The sequence below is a fragment of the Megalobrama amblycephala genome, linkage group LG8, assembly GCF_018812025.1.
Source record: "Megalobrama amblycephala isolate DHTTF-2021 linkage group LG8, ASM1881202v1, whole genome shotgun sequence".
In the NCBI taxonomy this organism is placed as follows: domain Eukaryota; kingdom Metazoa; phylum Chordata; class Actinopteri; order Cypriniformes; family Xenocyprididae; genus Megalobrama; species Megalobrama amblycephala.
The window spans coordinates 12,214,674-12,229,949 of record NC_063051.1 but is presented as its reverse complement, the minus strand read 5'-3'; the positions used below and the strand labels follow the sequence as shown (position 1 = coordinate 12,229,949).

General features: G+C 38.5%; 2 protein-coding genes across 3 annotated transcripts; one reads left to right on the top strand and one right to left on the bottom strand.

Moving 5' to 3' along the window:
- Window positions 1-257: 257 nt before the first annotated feature.
- On the top strand, window positions 258-5,239 carry krt4 (keratin 4). The gene is made up of 9 exons (XM_048199318.1): window positions 258-822; window positions 2,464-2,672; window positions 2,765-2,825; window positions 2,945-3,040; window positions 3,145-3,309; window positions 3,397-3,522; window positions 3,610-3,830; window positions 3,942-4,009; window positions 4,112-5,239. Exons 1-9 carry the CDS (start codon window positions 379-381, stop codon window positions 4,267-4,269), a joined length of 1,548 nt encoding a protein of 515 aa, XP_048055275.1. The 5' UTR covers window positions 258-378; the 3' UTR covers window positions 4,270-5,239.
- Window positions 5,160-15,210, bottom strand: si:dkey-195m11.11. 2 transcript variants are annotated; one of them, XM_048199316.1, is made up of 8 exons: window positions 15,080-15,210; window positions 14,401-14,451; window positions 10,827-11,159; window positions 10,415-10,726; window positions 9,667-9,996; window positions 9,120-9,244; window positions 8,813-8,990; window positions 5,160-8,406 (listed from the first exon to the last, which is right to left on the bottom strand). In XM_048199316.1, exons 1-8 carry the CDS (start codon window positions 15,099-15,101, stop codon window positions 8,207-8,209), a joined length of 1,551 nt encoding a protein of 516 aa, XP_048055273.1. In that variant the 5' UTR covers window positions 15,102-15,210; the 3' UTR covers window positions 5,160-8,206. The 2 variants fall into 2 exon arrangements, with proteins under 2 accessions (XP_048055273.1, XP_048055274.1); XM_048199317.1 differs by lacking the exon at window positions 15,080-15,210 and having other exon boundaries at window positions 14,347-14,430.
- Between the last annotated feature and the right edge of the window lie 66 nt (window positions 15,211-15,276).

The following is a 15,276-nucleotide window of genomic DNA, read 5'->3' as shown; positions in this document are numbered from 1 at the left end:
TGTCTTTTCTGAATTTTTTCCGAGTTTCTACTGGAATGTCTGTCCTCAAGTCTCTGCCTCTCCTCTCATTTTCTCTGTCCACCAGGGGCTAAGCCTGGGGCTGGGTGTGACAGCATTTATCTTGCTACTTTCTCTCTGTACCTGTCTAACAGGTAGGGTGTGTGTGTGAGAGTGAATCTGTGAGTGGGTGTAGTTGTGTGAATAAGTGGCTCCGCCCCCAAACCCCCCCTTCAGTGTGTGTATAAAATTGGTCAGCCAGCTGCAGAGAGACACGCAGAGGGACTTTGACTCTCCTTTGTGAGCAACCTCCTCCAGTCCACTCCTCTCTCAGAGAGCACTCTCGTACCTCCTTCTCAGCAACTGAAAGACACAGGCACCATGACAAGCATCAAGACTGTCAGCTACAGCGTTGGTGGCAGCGGCGGCGGCGGTGGCTCCATCAGGAAGAGCTACTCCAGCCAGTCAGCCTATGCAGTTCCCGTCGGTTCTACCAGGGTTAGCTCTGTCAGGAGATCTGGCGTGGGTGCCGGCGCAGGCTTCGGTGCAGGGTTCGGTGCTGGAGGCAGCAGCTACAGCTTCAGCAGCAGCAGCATGGGTGGAGGCTATGGTGGAGGCTACGGTGGAGGCTACGGTGGAGGTCTCGGTGGAGGTCTCGGTGGAGGCATGGGCTTCGTTGCAGCTCCCATCACTGCTGTAACAGTCAACCAGAGCCTGTTGGCCCCCCTCAACCTGGAAATTGACCCCACGATTCAGGCTGTCCGCACTCAGGAGAAAGAGCAGATCAAGACCCTCAACAACCGCTTCGCCTCATTCATTGACAAAGTGAGTATTATGCATTTGTTTTCTCTTATATTGACAATGTCTTTTACATTTTATGCAAATATATAAAATGATATAGCTCTGCACAGAGCATTCAAATGCAGAATTTTCATTTTATTACTAAGTATGACCTTTGAACCAGTGGCTCTTAACACTGGATGCCTTAAGTATTACTACACACCATAATAGCTCGCAGCTGTAAAAAAAAAAAAAAAGGGAATATGTTTTCCCTTGCACAACAGCATTCCTTAAGCATATCTGCAAGCTAGACTTTTTTCTTAGTTGTAAAAAATGAGTTTGAGATAAGTTAAATTTCATCTGCTTACACCACAGGCCTGTGTGGTAGTATCTTTACTAATTGTAAGTAGTAACGTTCAGCTAATAAGCTAATGTAAATTCTACAAATGTTAAACCATTTGTACTAGATCTCTCTTAGTATTGCTTTATCCTTGGAAAAAAAGTCCTCAAAAGGCTATCCAAATATGGGTGGAGTTTAGGTAATAACCTAGCAACCATGTGAGTCATACAGTAGATACACACTACATAGAGAGTGCTACAAGTAACCAGTCTGTGTGTAGTCCAAAGTCTAGACTTTATTACACCACAAAAAAATCACACAGCTTGTGAAATTGATAGTCATTTTGATCCATTTGTGCTGTGCATTTTTATTTCAGCCTCTCTTATTTAAAAAAAAAAAAAAAAAAAAAGCTTTAGTCAGCTGTATGTTACGCCCATATTTGGCTGCAAACAAACACTTCATAACTTTCTGAGCAAATGTGGACAGAAGACACACCCAAGGGCATGCAGTCTGCACACACACACCTTTTTAGTGCCTGTGGGAGAATTTGCAGTAAGAAGTGTGTGACCTGGATGAGTCATCTGGGCCATAGACACTAGATGCTCCAAACGTTTACTCTGCTTTATAACTTGCTAGCAGGTTACAGGTCAAAGATTATGCCTATAAATGCCTTTGAACCTTTTAAGGTTCAAGATAACAGTGAAATGTAAGTTATTGTTCATTTAAGATAAAGTATTGAGGAAAATGGCATTAATATTTGTAGGGTACACTCATACTGTAGACATTTAAAAAAAAATTGTAAAGACATCAAATTTAGTAGATTACTAGCTAGACAGGTGCTGTCAGGTATGGCTGATCTCCAAAGGCCAGAGACAAAACCTGCCTTAGGGTGTGGCAGGTATGTCGTGTTTCTCTGATGTTGCTGTTTTCCCTGTGAAGCAATGCAGGTTTGGGGCGAGGTCATTACTGAAAGTTTTTTTTCCAGCCTATGTAGCTGGTGTGCAGCACTGCCACACCCAGTCAGTCCACTTTCACCTTCCCATCCCCCCTCTTTCACTCCACCCTGCAGAAAGAAAATGCCTGCTAAAATGACTCATGACCATTTGTATTCCCTTAAACAATGCTTCCAGAAAGCATACACAAAGACACTTAAAGAGACAGCACTACAAAGGAGTCATACAAGCCAGACAAAACCACCAATCCACTTCATTCACTCATTCATTCATTCATTTTCAGAATGCAATCTTCCTCAACTACATGTTTAACCCCAAATTAAGGAGCTTGACAGTGAAAATCATTTAAAACAAACAGACAAAATATTAATTTCTCTCTCTTTTTTCCCTCAGGTGCGTTTCTTGGAACAGCAGAACAAGATGCTGGAGACAAAATGGAGTCTCCTCCAAGAACAGACCACCACCCGCTCTAACATTGACGCCATGTTTGAGGCCTACATTTCTAACCTGCGCAGACAGCTCGATGGCCTGGGAAATGAGAAGATGAAGCTGGAAGGAGAGCTGAAGAACATGCAGGGCCTGGTTGAGGACTTCAAGAACAAGTGAGTAATGTTGAAATTTTGAAGGTTAATAATTTAACAGATAAACACTGAGAACAGAATTGATTTACTCACATTTTCCAATCTCTTAACAGGTATGAAGATGAGATCAACAAGCGTGCTTCCGTAGAGAATGAGTTTGTCCTGCTCAAGAAGGTAAGGACTATTTATGTTTTTTCTGTTTTGTTTTCTTGCCTCCCTTTTTCACTGCATTAATCTTTTCTTTTTTTTTTGTGATAGCAATAGGTTAATGAATGTCCTCTTATTTTTTTCAGGATGTTGATGCAGCCTACATGAACAAGGTTGAGCTTGAAGCCAAGGTTGATGCTCTTCAAGATGAGATCAACTTCCTCAGGGCAGTCTACGAGGCTGTAAGTTCAATTCTTTATGTTTGGCCAACCAAAACTTCTTAGCATATAGTACTGTTGCTTTGTCATGGCAGGCAATTTACATATTGTTTGGTCTGTGTTTGCAGGAACTGCGTGAGCTCCAGTCTCAGATCAAGGACACATCAGTTATTGTGGAGATGGACAACAGCAGAAACCTGGATATGGACTCCATTGTTGCTGAAGTTCGTGCTCAGTATGAGGACATCGCAAACCGCAGCCGTGCCGAGGCAGAGAGCTGGTACAAACAGAAGGTTGGTCAAGCTCTTACAGGCTCAACTCTTGAAGCCCACCTCATCTGTGGCTACGCAAGTGCTCATTTGTCTCAATTTGTGTTACAGTTTGAGGAGATGCAGTCCTCTGCTGGTCAGTACGGTGAGGACCTCCGCTCAACTAAGGCTGAGATTGCTGAACTCAACCGCATGATCGCCCGCCTGCAGAATGAGATTGATGCCGTCAAGGGACAGGTAATGATGAGCAAGGATTGATACAAAAATATTTAACACCCTGTTTATGTGAAAAAGCTGACTTTATCTATGTTGTTGTCATTTTAGCGTGCCAACTTGGAGGCTCAGATCGCTGAGGCTGAGGAGCGCGGAGAGCTGGCAGTGAAGGACGCCAAGCTCCGCATCAAGGAGCTTGAGGAAGCCCTCCAGAGGGCCAAGCAAGACATGGCCCGCCAGGTGCGTGAGTACCAGGAGCTCATGAACGTCAAACTGGCCCTGGACATTGAGATCGCCACCTACAGGAAGCTGTTGGAGGGAGAGGAGAGCAGGTAGGAAGTGCTAAAAGAGTGTTTCTTTAATATTTACAATCTCAAAAAACTTTTTGACAAACCTCTAGGTGTTGAAAAACAAAATTAAGCAAATCTGTCATCTTTACTCAGACTGTCCAGCGGTGGAGCTTCAGCCACCATTCATGTGCAGCAGTCCACTGGAGGAACTCTGTCATCTGGTAATTAAATCTTGTTCACTCTCTCTAAATCAATCCACAATTCTTATAATCTTATTTTTCAGGTCATGTTGGATATGTGTCTGAACCATCTTTCTCTTGCAGGTTTCTCTGGTAGCGGCGCTGGATTTGGCTATGGCGGTGGCTCAGGATTCGGTGGCTCAGGATTCGGTGGCTCAGGATTCAGTGGAGGTTCAGGATACGGTGGCAGCTCCATCAGCAAAACCAGCGTCACCTCCGTCAGCAGCCAAAGACGCTATTAAGGAGAAGCCTTCCAAGCCAACCCAACCTAGCTTCCCACCTTCCTTACCTGCAACCAGATCACTTCACACCTTTTTACAATTCAAACCATCTATGGTGCTATATTCTAGCCAGACAGCTATCCCCTGTTGATGAGGAGATGAGGACAATGTTTTCTTAAACAAAATAAGTTTTAGGTTTTTCTGTGCATTGATGGTAGTGACCCATAACACACATCTTTTGTCTGGTGGTGTCACTACCAAATTAAATCATCAACCCAACTACACTAAAATGACATCAGGAAGAATTTAATGAAGAATATGTACTCCCAGCCACTGAATTTGTATTTCTGCACTGGTATGTATTGGGGAAAGAGAGACTTGAATGAAATGTATACACATAGAAACCACTGAAGCCAACTAGGCCTTTCCCAACAATAGGATTTCAAGTCTCATTAGCATGACCACAAGCAGTACCATGGTTTCACTGGATCAGGGATGTGTTATACAGGTCCTGAAAGTCCTGGTTGAGTATTTTGTGCTGTTTTACAACTCCCTGCTGTACTTTAGTTGACTAATATGTCTTTTATCATCATGCAGTGGCTGTCAGTGTCAGTTTACCTATTTGCTATAAAACATGACCTACAGCCTGTAACTGATGACAGTGACTTGTGGGCTGCCAATGTCCAGTTACCTCACATTCAAGGGAGATCTGTTACAGCAAAAAATAGGCACAATGGCATTTCTGTGGACCATCCCTCCTTAACTTTGAGTACCTGCCAAGTTGGAAGCTAAATGCTTCAGTTGTTACTGTGTGGTTACTGTACTACCTTACACTTTCCCCAGTATTCAATTGCTTCCAGAGCATATTTTACAATCCCTGTTATAAATGGAAAAATGCAACAAAACTGAAATCATGTTCAACCAGATTTATTTTGTATTGATTGACTTGACACCAACTTAAAATCTGAATACAATAAATCTGAGACCACAAGTTTTGCCTTGTTTTGTCTTTCATTGCCTCTGTTGTTTGGGTCCCTTGAAATGTTTTTAATTATGGACAGTTTCAACATCAAATAGCTATGGCTTAAAATTAGACAATGGAACCACTAAGAAACTATAAATAGAAAAAGATATTTCAAAGGATATATATCCACTTATGTTGGCCTTAAACTGTGATGATGACACTTAACTTTATCATCTCCCCCCAATTAGTATGCATTAAAATCTTGCAAAGAACTTACTTATTGCAACCATTACAGCCTCTCTAATTCATAATTATCCTAAAACTCTATAGGTTAGTTAATTTTTCAAGATGTAATTTTAGCTACATTAACTTTGTCCCACTGTCCTTTATGAAGCCAGATTTTGATGTTTAAATATTCTCTTTTAATCCTTTCATGCAGAGAGGACACTACAGAGGACAGCTATTCAAAAAGCAACTTTCTTGCATATGCATAGGTTTTTGATGGCATAGTTGTACATCAACCACAACAATGGACAGTAGTGCATCGTCCTATATACTGCCACCAAGTGGCGAGCCATATATGTGTTTTTTTTTCTTTTTTCTTTTTCTTTTTCTTTTTCTTTTCTTTAAACCAAGATGGTCGACAGCCAGTCAGAAATGCCAAGTTGCTCTGGAATATCCATTCCTCCTAGGAGACTCTTGCAGGTAAAAAAAAGTTGTAACATCAAATAACATTTAAGGAGTCATATCATTGCTACATTTTCCAAGTATTATTTTAGATTGGGAGGGAATTCTGATTAATCATCTATCATCACACTAAATTGGACATCTAGCTATATTTCATTCATACTATTACTGTTACTGTTGTTCCACACCCGTAAGACCTTCGTTCATCTTCGGAAAACAAATTAAGATATTTTTCATAAAATCCAATGGCTCACTGAAGTCTGCATTTGCCAGCAAGATAATTAGTCCAGAAAGCTACTAAAGACATATTTAGTACAGTTCATGTGACTACAGTGGTTCAAACTTAATGTTATGAAGTGACAAGAATACTCCTTGTGCGCCAAAAAAAACAAAATAACGACTTTATTCAACAATATCTAGTAATGGGCGATTTCAACTTCATGAAGCTTAACGAATCTTTTGTTTCGAATCAGTGGTTCGGAGCGTGTATCAAACTGCCAAAGTCACATGATTTCAGTAAACAAGGCTTTGTTACGTCAGAAGTGTTTCGAAATTTCAACGGTTCACCAATGTGACTTTAGCAGTTTGATACACGCTCCGAACCACTGATTCGAAACAAAAGATTCATAAAGTTTTGAAGCTTCATGAAGCAGTGTTTTGAAATCGCCCCGTGGAACGACATGAGGGTGAGTAATTAATTACATTATTTTAATTTTTGGATGAACTAACCCTTTAAGCTGCAGTAACTTTTTTGGGCTTTAAATAAATGTATTTGTGTTATTAGAATGTAATTTGCAGTTATATGAAAAAAAGTATTCTGATTATGTAATGCACCTTACTTGTAATGCGTTACTTTGCTCGTTGATCAGAAAAGTAATCTGATTGCATAATGCATGTTACTTGTAATGCATTACCCTCAACATTGCACATTTCAGATGAGACTGAAAACACCTGATTGCTAGTGTAGATTTTAGGCTACGTCCACACGAAGCCAGAGCTTACCCTATCCGATCTTTTTTTTTCCTCAAGAAATATCTGCGTACACACGAAACCACTGAAACGACTCAAAACGATGTAGTATACATGCCAGATCAGTATGTGGCGCTGTAACTCTGCCACAGAGATACACTTAAAACAGAGAATAAGACTTGGAGCATGTGCATAAACCTTGCGGGCTGTATACAAATTTTAGTAAAGCTTAGAAATAAAGCTTTATTTTAATGAAGCTTTAGGCGCGGTAGCTTCTGCAGCACGAACACAAGCATGTAGTACTCTATTGTTGTTGTTGTAGCTGTTTTGTGCTGTTAGTGGTGACTGACCAGGGTCAGGGTGATGACTTCATCATTTCACAAAATATACGGATTGGCTGTCCACACAAAAACGCAAAGGTGGCGTTTTCAAATCCACTCTGGGACCCAGTTTTAAAAAAAAATAGCGGTTTCACCTTGCACTGGTGTTTTGGTGTTTTGTGGCTTTCGGGCCATTTTTTTTAAGTCATACATAACGCCGCATCCGTGTGGACGAAACGCCTGTCCGTTACAAAATTTGTGCGTATACACAGAAACGTGTTTCCGTGTGGACGGGGCCTTAGTCTCAGGTTTTCTCAGAGAGCAGAGCTAGTAGAAATTTGTCGATTTTAAAACATAATTAGAATTATCAGCTAATAAGGGTAAATTGATGTACGCTGATAGACTGGAGGGAGCGTGAGCATTTTCTACATAGCCTGATTCGGGTTTCCACAGTTGTACCTTCACCGGTTTTAGAGATCTTTGAAGGAATCACATCCTTATGTTCTGATATCAAACACACGCAAAGTTCAACTTGTATGAATTCTTCATTTGCTGGTCGAATGGGAACAAACTCAATTGTCTGTGCAAAAATTTAAGCTGTATTATATTTTTTTTTGTATATTTATAATTTTTTTTTACATGTTTTATATAATTTTATTCATTGGCTTGTTAAATACACAGTATTACTGTGTTATTACTGTATTATGTTTAATACACTATCTCTTCAGATAAAAACAAAAACGCATACTGTGGACATCTAAAAATCTCTTTGAAAAATGTTTTTAAAAACTTGTTTTTCATGTCCTAAGAGCAATAAAACCAACAAAAAATCCTGACTGAGGTTTTTATAATTCATGCATGAAAGGCTTAACTAACCTTTTCAGGAGCCCTTTGTACAAATGTTTTGCAAAATTAACCAGAGTTTTTCAACATTCATCAAACTTCATATTTCATGTAAAATGTAAATTTCCATAGTGAAGTTAAACCAATTTTAAGGCATTGATGATTATTCTATAGCCTACATTTGCTGTGGTATGTAGACATTGTGATCTGGGTTTTCAGTATTTGTTGCTGGGTCCTGGGAATGTGCTGGAAATTCATTGCCCTGTACCTCTTCTTCTGCTCTTCTACACACACAAATATACGTCATAATTGCTATTCCAATAACAGTTGTGAGAACACCTGCAACAATTGGTACCGGATCCGGAGGGATGTATACTGCAAAAGACAAACTGAAGTGAACATCAGCAAAGTCAGGAAAACATTTCCATTTTAAATCAAAAAACCTTGCAAATGTGGCGGAAATGAATATTGTGGCAAAGAGAAAACATTGTTTAAACGTTGCTCAGTATATCAGTCCTTAAGAAGTGACCTACTCTATCTAAAATAAAATATATGATAATGACTGGGGTCTTGACAAAAAGAACTATTCATTCTTTAGGGGTCATTTTTAATGATGTAAAAATTACAAATTAGTAGCTCAGCACTGCCCCCTGGTGTTTGTTATTTAAAATTCTACATTAAACATAAATAACAAATCAAGAGCATGACTGCAAAAAAAGAAAGAAAAATAATTTATGTTAGTTATCTTGGATTAAAAAGTTGGTTGTTTATAAGAACTCACCGTAAATGAAGACTGAATTGCTGGGCTGAGACACCGGTTTAATTTTTGAAGAATCAAGTTGGTATACACATTCATATTTTCCATCCACTTTGTCAGACTCTGTGATAGACACAGATGAGATTGGACTCATGTACATTCTTCTCAAAACAGCACCATCCTTTTTAAAAATGAAGTCCCCCTAAACAGGACAGAAAAGACTTTAGAAAGACAACTGCTGTATATGTACCAGAAACAATATTTGCAATGTAATTACGAAACAATTCAGTGTAACAGTATTAAGAGTACAAGTGTGAATAGGGTGAGTTACATAGTGGCCTTTTAAATAAGTTGAGTCAACGGAGCAGGAGATTTGCACATTTTGTTTTTCCTTGACATACACTTTGGAGACAGGGCCATAATTCATCACAGACAGTTTAGGAAGGGGCAGTGCATCTGGAAAAAGGGAGAGTAAAATGAAGACATTTATTAGAAAGGTACAAAGAATGCAGAAATTTAGTCAGAACCCATGAATTGGTGTTTTGTGGCTTTTGGACCATTTTTTTTCAAGTCATACATAAGCTTATGTACTCCTTAATTTCGACATTATTAACCTTTAGCTGATATACAGCACACATACATTAAAATTTACATTAAAATCTTTCATTAAAATGGCAAAATGGGACAAAATGTTGAAGATTCGTCTGGCACTACACAGATTTTTGTCCAGTTTTAGCCCTCTAATACCTGCAGCCAACTAGCAAGTAGCACATTATGGTTCATGAAAACTGTGCTTGTTAATTTCATGGGGTCTTACAAATATTTTTGGATAAGGTGACATTGCAATAATTTTGTACAATAATCTCAATCTGTCTCACCTGAACAAACTATGTAGAGAAAGCCTCTCTCTCTGCAAGATTCAATTTCACCCATTGGGCAATCTTTGGTCTTTTCTTCTTTCCCACTGCATCTGATACCCCCAAGTGTGAATGAATTTCGCTCGTAGTCCAAAACCCTCTTCCACTCCAGCACACGCCCACATCCCAGTTCCTTGCACACCACTTTAGCCGTAGCAATAGCAGCAGATGCATCAGCTTCGGTAACTTCCTTCTGACAAACAGGTTGCCAGTTGCCTCTGAACTTGACATCCAGGTACCCTAGACAGCTTTCTCCTGAAGTTTGCTCCCAGAGGCGAACCGGAAGCTCTTCTAATGGAGCACAAGTGAAGACAATGCACCATGGCTTTAGAAAACATAAAGACTTGAAATGAATATAAACACGTGGGAAAGAAAAATCACAAACAAGATCTCGATTGTTTTGTTCTTTTTTCTAGACATCAGTTAAATAATTTGGTCTCAAATTTAGTATCTCAGATCTCAACGCAATTAGTCTCAACCAAGTCTCCTTCTTTTAGAAAAGATCTGAACAATCTCAAATTAGACTCAGATTTCTCACCTATTTATCCACATTCATTTTACAGTTTAATACTCTTTTATTCCATTTTTATATTTCTCCTAAACAGATTTAAATTAAACATCTTGAGCTCCATTAAGTCTTTTGAGTCTGTATAAGTACACATAAACTCTCATACATACAAAAAAAACAAAAAAAAAAGATTCTCTGTACCTGGGATGGCTTTCTCAATATTAGACTTAGGTGAACTCAAGACTTTTCCATTGTACAACATCTCCATATCGCAGATAAACTCTATTGGGACGACTGCATTTGTGTTGCTTATGAAAATATTATCGCTATGTGTGAGAAACACTGAACCAGCGAAGGTCCAGTTGGTTCCAGGTGTGACAGGGAGGCTGCGGTAATACAGACTTAATGTGAAGTTTGTGACTGGGCCAGAGGTTGAATTACAGTACACAGTGTAATTCCCACCCACACGAAAGAGACTGGGGTGCAAAGACACTTTGGGAGCACGGAGGGCAGCTGGTAAAGGGAAAGAAAGAAAGAAACAGAGTGACATTTCAGTAAAACATTTCTAATCTAAAATGCTAAAATCCACTCATCTATGCACAATTAAACTTACATACAACTAAGGTAAGAGGACTACTGAATTCAGAATAAGGATTCTTCAGTTCAGTCCGAGTGGATTGGTACCAGCACACTATTTTCCCTTCAAACTTGGCTACTGCAGGGATTGTGAAATCCATTGTTTTCGAAGAATGGATGACCTCAGTGGTCACCCAGGCTTCTGTGGTCTCTGGGGTCTGTGAGGGGCTTTCCAGCCTGCCCACAGACACAGTTACAGGATACGAAGCACCTCTAGGAATGTAACAGGAAACCCCGACTAAAGTGTTTAGTTCAATATTCATTGCATTCACCCCGGATCCAAACTTGAATGTAGGGGCTGGAAGAGATGCTGGAGATGAGAGACAGAATGAGAAAGGAACAGAAAAAGACTTATTAATGCAAAATTGGATCAGCATTTATAGTTTATCATTTAGTCACTCTGTGCTTGTTCATTTCAAATCAGTTATTATATTCAGCAAACCATATAAGCAACACTAAATAAAACAAATCATGGAATTTTATGTTGCACTGACCTTAGCAGTCATACACTACTGTTCAAAAGTTTGTGTATTGTGGAAAAGATTTCATTAGTCAAGGACACAGTAAATTGATCAATTAAGTCATAAGTTGCAAAATATTTCTATTTTAAATAAATGCTGTTTCTTTGAACTTTCGATTCATCAAAGAATCCTGAAAAATTTTAATAATAGAGACTCCTTTCAAAAACATAAATGATTTAAAAAAATACGTTTGAACTGTAATGCACAATAAGAAGAGAACCTGCATATCAACATGTTAGTGCAAGTGCAAGTAGCTGTGCAAGTGCAAGTAGCCGAGTTTCTGTTATTAACAGAGGTGGGAATGTCTGTGTGTGTTCACCCAGAACACCCTATCAACCACATACTCTAGCAACACATCAGCAACTGCATAGCAAGAGCCTAGCAACCACCCAGAATCTCCTAGCAACCACCTAGCAACACTTTAGCAATCACCCAGAACATCTATATTCTGGACTAACTGACCAAAGTTTTTACATTTTTTAAACAAGACTTGAAGTTGGGTTTATGACAAGCCAACATAAATTTGTCCTTCAAACTTTTCAGACTCTATTGTTTTTCTTGATTGCTAATGCACAATTCATGAAACAATTCAACATTTTCTCACAACTAAACACAATATCAAAACTATACACCAACTTGTACAAACCTCAAACATCCAGGTCAAAATAAAATGTTCTAGTCAAAAACGTATTCTTGTCTGACAAAATCAAACTTTGGCATCAGATGACACACAAAACATAACAAATACACAGACTACTGCACTGCCCAGTGAACACTAGTGAGATCAATTCATATAACACGGTAACAAAAATACCTCTTTTTCATTTTACTATTATAAATTGATCTTGCAGTAGATGAAAAGCATGAGAAAAATAAGTATAAACTTGGTATGCACCACAATACAGTAGACTGTCAATTGCAGTAAAAGTAAATTCAGCATCCTCTGCACATTTATCTAAACTTCATTACAGTACAGTACTATAGCAGTGTATTGGTCTTCTGACACAAGACTATATACCTAGGCAATCATTTCTCAGCGCTGCAAAAAATACAGTATGCCTATACATGTAACGAATGGCTAAGAAAATTGATAATCACAACATTGAGGGTGTGCAACGTGACATTTCCCTCATCAAAAGTAGACTACTGGTTCTGTGTAAGTTTAAAACCCCTGTAAATTATTCATTCAGCTCTCTCAGATTTTTACTGGTGTGTCATCAGTTTTGCTTCCTAATGTTGTCATTGTTAAACGTTTTGAGAAATGTGTTTTTGTTTTGATAACTGAACGAATGGTTTGAAACTGGGCCAACTGAATCACTTCTAGTGTGTTAGCAATCGAGAAAAGCTAAAATAGGCTACGTTTAGATTCTTACCCCTTATTAGTTTCTGTGATCGGTATCTCCGTATTGATTTCATGTTATTGGTTCGTCGGATGGCAAAAATACCTTTATCCGTGATGAAAGTGGAGCGGGCGGTCGCTGAATCAGCTCGTCAAAAAATTACGAAAATTAATCTGACATATTCGGATGGGACTACATTTCTCACAGGACTTCAGAGTTAGCCGGGAAGCAATAATTTTCCGATTCACGTACAAATATGGGAAAAAAATCGTAAGTGAACTTGGCTGCGCTGTGTTGGTTCATAAGAGTCATTTGTTAATGAAGCATACTGGGCGCGCACAGTTTATTGAAAGACGTGTTTTCTTGCCATCACTTTGTGTTACGCAATTTCTTTAGACATCATATGCGCCGGTCCTGAAAAGCAGTACTTGAAACACTACTTAGGCTACATATTTTGTTCTGTGATAATTTTGGGGTGGCAAAGCTGTTTCTTACTAGGGTGGCACATGCCACCCCGGTAGATCCGCCCCTGTCCACGCATCCGGCCTCTTTGGCGCCCCCTAGCGAGATTGCGCCCTTAGCATTTGCCTATACTGCCTATATAACGGGCCGGCTCTGGATGCTATTTACACTAAACAATAGCAGCATTTTCTTAGAGATATGCTATTTACTCTAGGTGAAAATAGCGATAGATTCTATTTACACAATGTAAAAGTATCAGTTCTTTTCAATAAGAGTAAATAGTAATTATATGCTATCTACTTTATATTGGCGGATACTATTTGCACCTCAGTATTTTTGTACATTAACAGGATACAATAATATCATAGAGTGTAAATTATTATATTTATTAAAATTATTAAATGCCTTATTGGGAAAATAAAAACCCTCCCTACACCTTCCCCTAACCCTACCCAATAAGCACTTTTAATATTATTAAACCGTTTATTTCCACTTTTGGAACATTATTTTCATCTTTATTGAAAATAAACGCGAGCTTGGCAAAAGACGGATTCAAACCCGCATTGATCGCGTTAAAAGCCAAGCCTGCAAACCATACTCTCTACTGCTGTGCCACTGAATATGTTTTATTCCTTCTGTCTTTTGTAAAACTTGAGCGGCCCAACCAGATATTGGTGGGCGGAGTTAATGTAAATACTGTTTGCCAACAAATTTGCACTTAGTGTAAATAGACACTCCGTTTATCTTTTTACTTATGTACTTTTTTAAAAGAACCTTGACAACCTAAAAGTCTTTCATTAATGCATTTTTTTACAAGTTGATAAGAACAATTAGACAATAAGATATATGTAAGTCACAAAGATGAAGGGACCAATAAAAAGTCTTTAATATAATAACTCACATATAAACATAAAACATCTTAACATTAATGAAGACAGGAAAAAGACTGCAGACACACAAGGAGTATAAATACTAAACCAAATGAGGAGCTAATGAGTTAATTAATAGACAACAGGTGAACTGAATACAACAAATCAAACACGCTGGGAAACTGGGTCACAATGAAACAGAAAACAGAACATAACCCTGACATAAACAGCATGACAGATATATGTAATAAGATTATATGACCTGTCATCTAACTGGAAAATTTGCCTTCTTTCATTGTACTGACCATGTGCTTCTGCATCTGTACAGGAGTAGATTATTCAGGTGAACTGATTCTTACCCTGGGACATTGTGATTCTCACACACATTATCCAGCACACCACAGCTAGCGCTATGAAGAAAGAAAGATTGCAATATACTGTGAAAAACAGGACTTCCCAAATTAAAGTACATGAAATGTGCAAGTTTCAACATTTTATACTTGAGGAGCAAACAAGACATTATTTAGACCCAAATAAATGATTTAAATCCTTAATATAGTTGTTTATATTTTTAGACTGCTGGTTGAAAATATATTTGTACATTACAAAAGTAATGACCTTGACCTTTATTGCTTAATTGGCCAAACCGACCGGTCTGCATCTAAACAGTCCTGCTCACTGAAATGTAAATGTTATTAGACAATATTATTATGGTGATATGTTTATAATAATAGTGACAGCTCTATCTATCAAGCTAGTTCTCTTCTAGTAACTGCAATTATGTTGTATATTTGGTTGCACTAGAAATAATTGAGGGAGAAAAAAAAGCAAGTTCTTTGGCTAGCCCTGATTCATATGATCTAATTTAAACCATTAGTTGCAATTTATTGTAAATTTAAATAACTGAAATGGAAATCAGAGCTACACGTTTTTGCAATTAGATACATTTAATTAAATGTTCCTCTGATGGACAATGTAGTCAAATTAGATGAGCAAGATTTACTTCAAAAACTTTAGGAAAAAGAAATAAACACTTACCACTTATGTTGGGGAGAAACATTCTGACTTGAAAAAGTAGATGAAACTGTGACACACTAAGAATGAAAACTGCTTAAATCCACAACAAGCAGAGCTGAAATACCCAACTGGTGAAACTCTGTATTAAGTAACTAAAAGGAAGCTAAAAGGAAGTTCATTGACACCCCCCCCCCCCCTCCCTCCCCCCATATACAGTG

Bases quoted from the DNA above. Each gene is read 5' to 3' on its own strand.
- krt4 (XM_048199318.1), top strand. From the start codon at position 379: ATGACAAGCATCAAGACTGTCAGCTACAGCGTTGGTGGCAGCGGCGGC. The intron at 3,310-3,396 runs GTTGGTCAAGCT...TTTGTGTTACAG, and splicing joins AGAGCTGGTACAAACAGAAG to TTTGAGGAGATGCAGTCCTC. The intron at 3,523-3,609 runs GTAATGATGAGC...TTGTCATTTTAG, and splicing joins TTGATGCCGTCAAGGGACAG to CGTGCCAACTTGGAGGCTCA.
- si:dkey-195m11.11 (XM_048199316.1), bottom strand. From the start codon at position 15,101: ATGTTTCTCCCCAACATAAGTG. The intron at 10,727-10,826 runs GTAAGTTTAATT...TCCCTTTACCAG, and splicing joins TCCTCTTACCTTAGTTGTAT to CTGCCCTCCGTGCTCCCAAA. The intron at 8,991-9,119 runs GTAACTCACCCT...TGTCCTGTTTAG, and splicing joins CTTATTTAAAAGGCCACTAT to GGGGACTTCATTTTTAAAAA.